Here is a 3,869-nt window from a genome sequence, read left to right as displayed (position 1 = left end):
CATATTTTGGTTCCAAATCCCCTTTTGTGTCTATTTTAGTCTCAGTGGGTATTTTTTAACTAGGACAAACCATTTTTTTTTACTTTTAATGCTTAATTCACCCTTTTCTCGCCGATAGATACGGTGGATAAACAAAGGTGACTTTAACTCACAGTACGTCAGTTTGCCTGCATTTCAACATCTGACAACAAGTGCAACAGATTAAAATAGACTTTTTCTGCAAACTCAGGCTCAATGTCTGTTGATTATTGAGTTTACGGAACAAAGCAGGAAAGTAAAGCGACGCCGCTTCTGAATGGAGTCGATTGTCAGACACGGGACGTTTGCTCTGTTTCCCAGGCTGCGCTAGAGGAAACATCATTAGGATCATTATCACTCCATCATTGTCAGTAATTGATCCAAGGCCGATTGAGCCGTCAATTCAAAGCTACTATTTGATGATTCATTGGAGTTATTCGACAAAGCAAAGTGGAATCGACGTTTAGGCGTGTTGCTCTAAAGCAAAATATAATGATGACGATGATGATGATGATATTTTCTTTTTTAGGGTTGTGAAGATCAAAGAAACAAATGACATCGAGGTGAAGCTTGAACGAGGTGGAGCGGCTGCTGAAGAACGCCATCAGCATGCCGCTCAAGGTCGGTGAACGGAACACTCAATCTCTTGATTGATTGATTGATTGGTACTTCATTTAATGGCCGTTTGAGTGACAGCGAGGAACATTTAATAGTTCATAAAGGTAAGACACAGCGGAGGTGACCTTTGACCAGAAAGGAACACGGTTCAGTTCTGCAGATACAAAGGATTTTCTTCTGGATTAGCGCTCGCTCAGATTCCTTTGTCGCCAACGCAAAAGAGGAGAACTCAAACACTGAGTTTTGAACTCTTAGATTTACTTTAAAATGATCTTTATTCATTTTGCATCATTTGAGCATCGTTTTGGCGTCTGGGCGGTAGAGCCCAACAGGTGGATGCAGGGGAGGTGGAGGGAGCGCAGCAAAGCAGGAGGGACTCACTGCTTAAACAGACCGGCCAAATAAGGGCGTGGAAGCATGTGGGGCCGTCAAGTTGTCTGACAGAAGTAGTTCTGCATCATTGAAACCAGAGAAATGACTTCAGCAACAGAGCAAATGAACAGGAACCCTGGCTCTGCAGTATTCCAGGTCAGAGGTCATGTTGACGTTCTTCGAGCGCTCGCCGCTGGATCAGGTTCTGAGGGACGACAAGGTCCACAGGATCCAGCCCTGCTTCCCCACCGCCATCAACATCTCAGGTAGGAAACATGGAGGCACGTCTCACAGTTTGAAATACTTGTCGTCGTTAATCATCAGCTGTTAATCATTGCGGTGTGGGGGTGGTGTGGACTGAGCAGCCACACTGATCCTGGACCCTAATTACCTAGACCCAGGACAGGTGTGGCCACAACATGTATGAACGTATGTTTATGTATGTGACAAATCATCTCTTGAACTTGAACTGGAACTTGAACTTGAACCACAACATCTCCACACCACAATCATCAATAACCTCTCTTTTTTAAGAAATGTTTTATGGTACCCCCTTTCACACGTAATTCCCAGTAAATTACAGGGATAATCTTTCTGGCACGGCTGGAGATTTCACTACTCACACATACAGCTACATTCAGGAACATTTCCGTCTTTCACACATGCCGTGATAATGCCGGAATAGATTGATCACGGGACAGTCCAGCAGAGGGTGGTAATGCAACATCACCGGCACCGTCTCCTTTTACCACATTACACCAACACGCAACGTTGCCAGTGGATTTACTGCTTTCAGTGCAAGTGGCAAAGGTGCTTGTGTCTACTCTGCGTCTGCATCCATTTTAGTTCCACTTTCCCAAATGACTTGTTACTCTCTGTTCCCTTTCAAGATTTCAACGTTTTAGCATCAGTTTGATTTTGTGATCTCTTGACGCTGGTTGATTCTAGTTTTGATTTTCCTGACTGATATTGATTCAGTTTGTGTAAGTTCATCCCAGTGTTGTAATTAAAGGTCAGACACTGGATGATAGTGAATTATATCTTTAACATTTCGGAGAGCAAACAATTTTCAGGTGAGTCGAAAAAAAATCACATTTAAATAATCAAACATTATGATGATATCGTTCCACGAAACAAGGAGAAAACATTTTGATTTAGTTTCACTCAGCTTGGATAGTGGGTTCAGATGAAAGGGTTTAGTTTTAATTCAATTTTTTTATTTTAGTCATTTTCAGTCATTGTAGTCATTAGCCATTTTAGTAATTTTCAGTCATTTTTAGGCATTTTAGTCATGAGTCATTTTAGTCGTTTTTAGTCATTAGGCATTTTAGTCATTTTTAGTCGTTTTTAGTCATTAGGCATTTTTAATAATTTTTACTCATTTCTGTAAAGCACTCACGCAAAGCTTGGTGTTTTTTTAAGTCCTCTATAAATAAAATGGCTTTGATTTGATCAGTCACCTTGTACATGATATATATATGTTTCAGAAGTCATGCGGTCGAACGGATTCTGTCTGGCCAACACAGAAACCATCGTGTTTGACGAGATTCTCCCCGAGGACAAAGAGAGGCCGTCGTCCACGGACTCAGGGGAACATGCGTGAGCGTCTTTCGAACTCTTTTTAACTCGTTTCCAACGTTTTTAGAAACAGTCGCACATTGTCACGGCCCCTAAACTCCCTGATCCACCTCCGAGGCGTCGTGAGAGCATTTTCACCTTCCTGCGCACACACTGTCACGTGTTCCCCGGGGTCTTTGTGTGGTTCCTCGGTGTGGAATTCCTTGAATGTGGATCCACACACACACACACTCTGCAGGAAGCATCTCCATACGCCTCCTCTTCCTTCCCTGGGCGTGTGAAGGAGCCACATAAAAACAAACTGCTTCCTTTAGTTCTAGAAATGCAGTGCTTCTGTATTTCTGAATGACAGAAATTTGGCATTTTTGTATAAAAGTCTCTGATTTATGATGAAGTATAGATACAATAAAAATGTTTTAGATCAATTTAGTTCACTTGGCATTTTACAATGAAATAAATAAATATGGAAATAAATATTTCCAAAAAGTATATCTTTACAAATAGATGATTATTGATTAATAGATTTTTATGATTCTTATTCTTATTATTATTCGTATTATTATTATTATTATTATTATTATTATTATTATTATTGTTATATTGAGAGTTTTAAATGTGATTTGGACAGATTGAATTTCCACCGTACAAAGTTATTTGTAATTTGTCCATTTTGGCTTTCCATCAATGTCCTACAAATGAGCTGTAAATGAAGTGACTTCCTGGAAGGGTGGTGTGGCTCGAGCCTTCTGCTGGTTTTGACGGGTGGAGGTTCCCTGACAAAACCTCTTCTGCCTTTTTGGCTCCAGGTACGAGGACGGAGCCGAGTTCTCTCCGTGCGAAGCCGACGCCTGCGACGGGGAGACGGAGCCCTACGTCACCAACCTGTCTTACTACCACCTGGTGCCCTTCGAGACCGACATCCTGGAGTGAGGGATGGATTTCATTCCGCTGCCTTCTGTGATGTCACCACGCCCCCCCCCGCTCCTTCAGCTGCCCTCTGTGATGTCACCACGCCTCCCCCTCCCATCCCGCTGCCTTCTGTGATGTCACCACGCCCCCCCCGCTCCTTCAGCTGCCCTCTGTGATGTCACCACGCCCCCCCCCTCCCATCCCGCTGCCCTCTGTGATGTCATGATGCCCCCCCCGCTCAACCCACTGCCCTCTGTGATGTCACCACGCCCCCCGCGCAATCCGTTGCCCTCTGTGATGTCACGATGCCCCCCCCTGCTCTTTCCGCTGCCCTCAGTTATGTAATGACGCCGGCCCCCCGCTCATTCTGCTGC

General features: G+C 43.7%; 1 protein-coding gene across 1 annotated transcript in view; it reads left to right on the top strand.

Moving 5' to 3' along the window:
- The window catches only part of pxdc1b (PX domain containing 1b), an 18,469-nt gene extending 14,875 nt beyond the window's left edge, over nucleotides 1-3,594 (top strand). Inside the window, 5 exon segments of the mRNA XM_080020338.1 lie at nucleotides 548-587; nucleotides 589-639; nucleotides 1,157-1,274; nucleotides 2,496-2,607; nucleotides 3,393-3,594. Of these exon segments, the coding sequence (XP_079876464.1) occupies nucleotides 548-587; nucleotides 589-639; nucleotides 1,157-1,274; nucleotides 2,496-2,607; nucleotides 3,393-3,516 (445 nt within the window). The 3' untranslated portion in view covers nucleotides 3,517-3,594.
- Nucleotides 3,595-3,869: the final 275 nt, after the last annotated feature.

Source organism: Zeus faber (assembly GCF_960531495.2).
Source record: "Zeus faber genome assembly, chromosome: 19".
NCBI lineage: Eukaryota > Metazoa > Chordata > Actinopteri > Zeiformes > Zeidae > Zeus > Zeus faber.
This window is presented reverse-complemented; position numbering and strand designations above follow the sequence as displayed.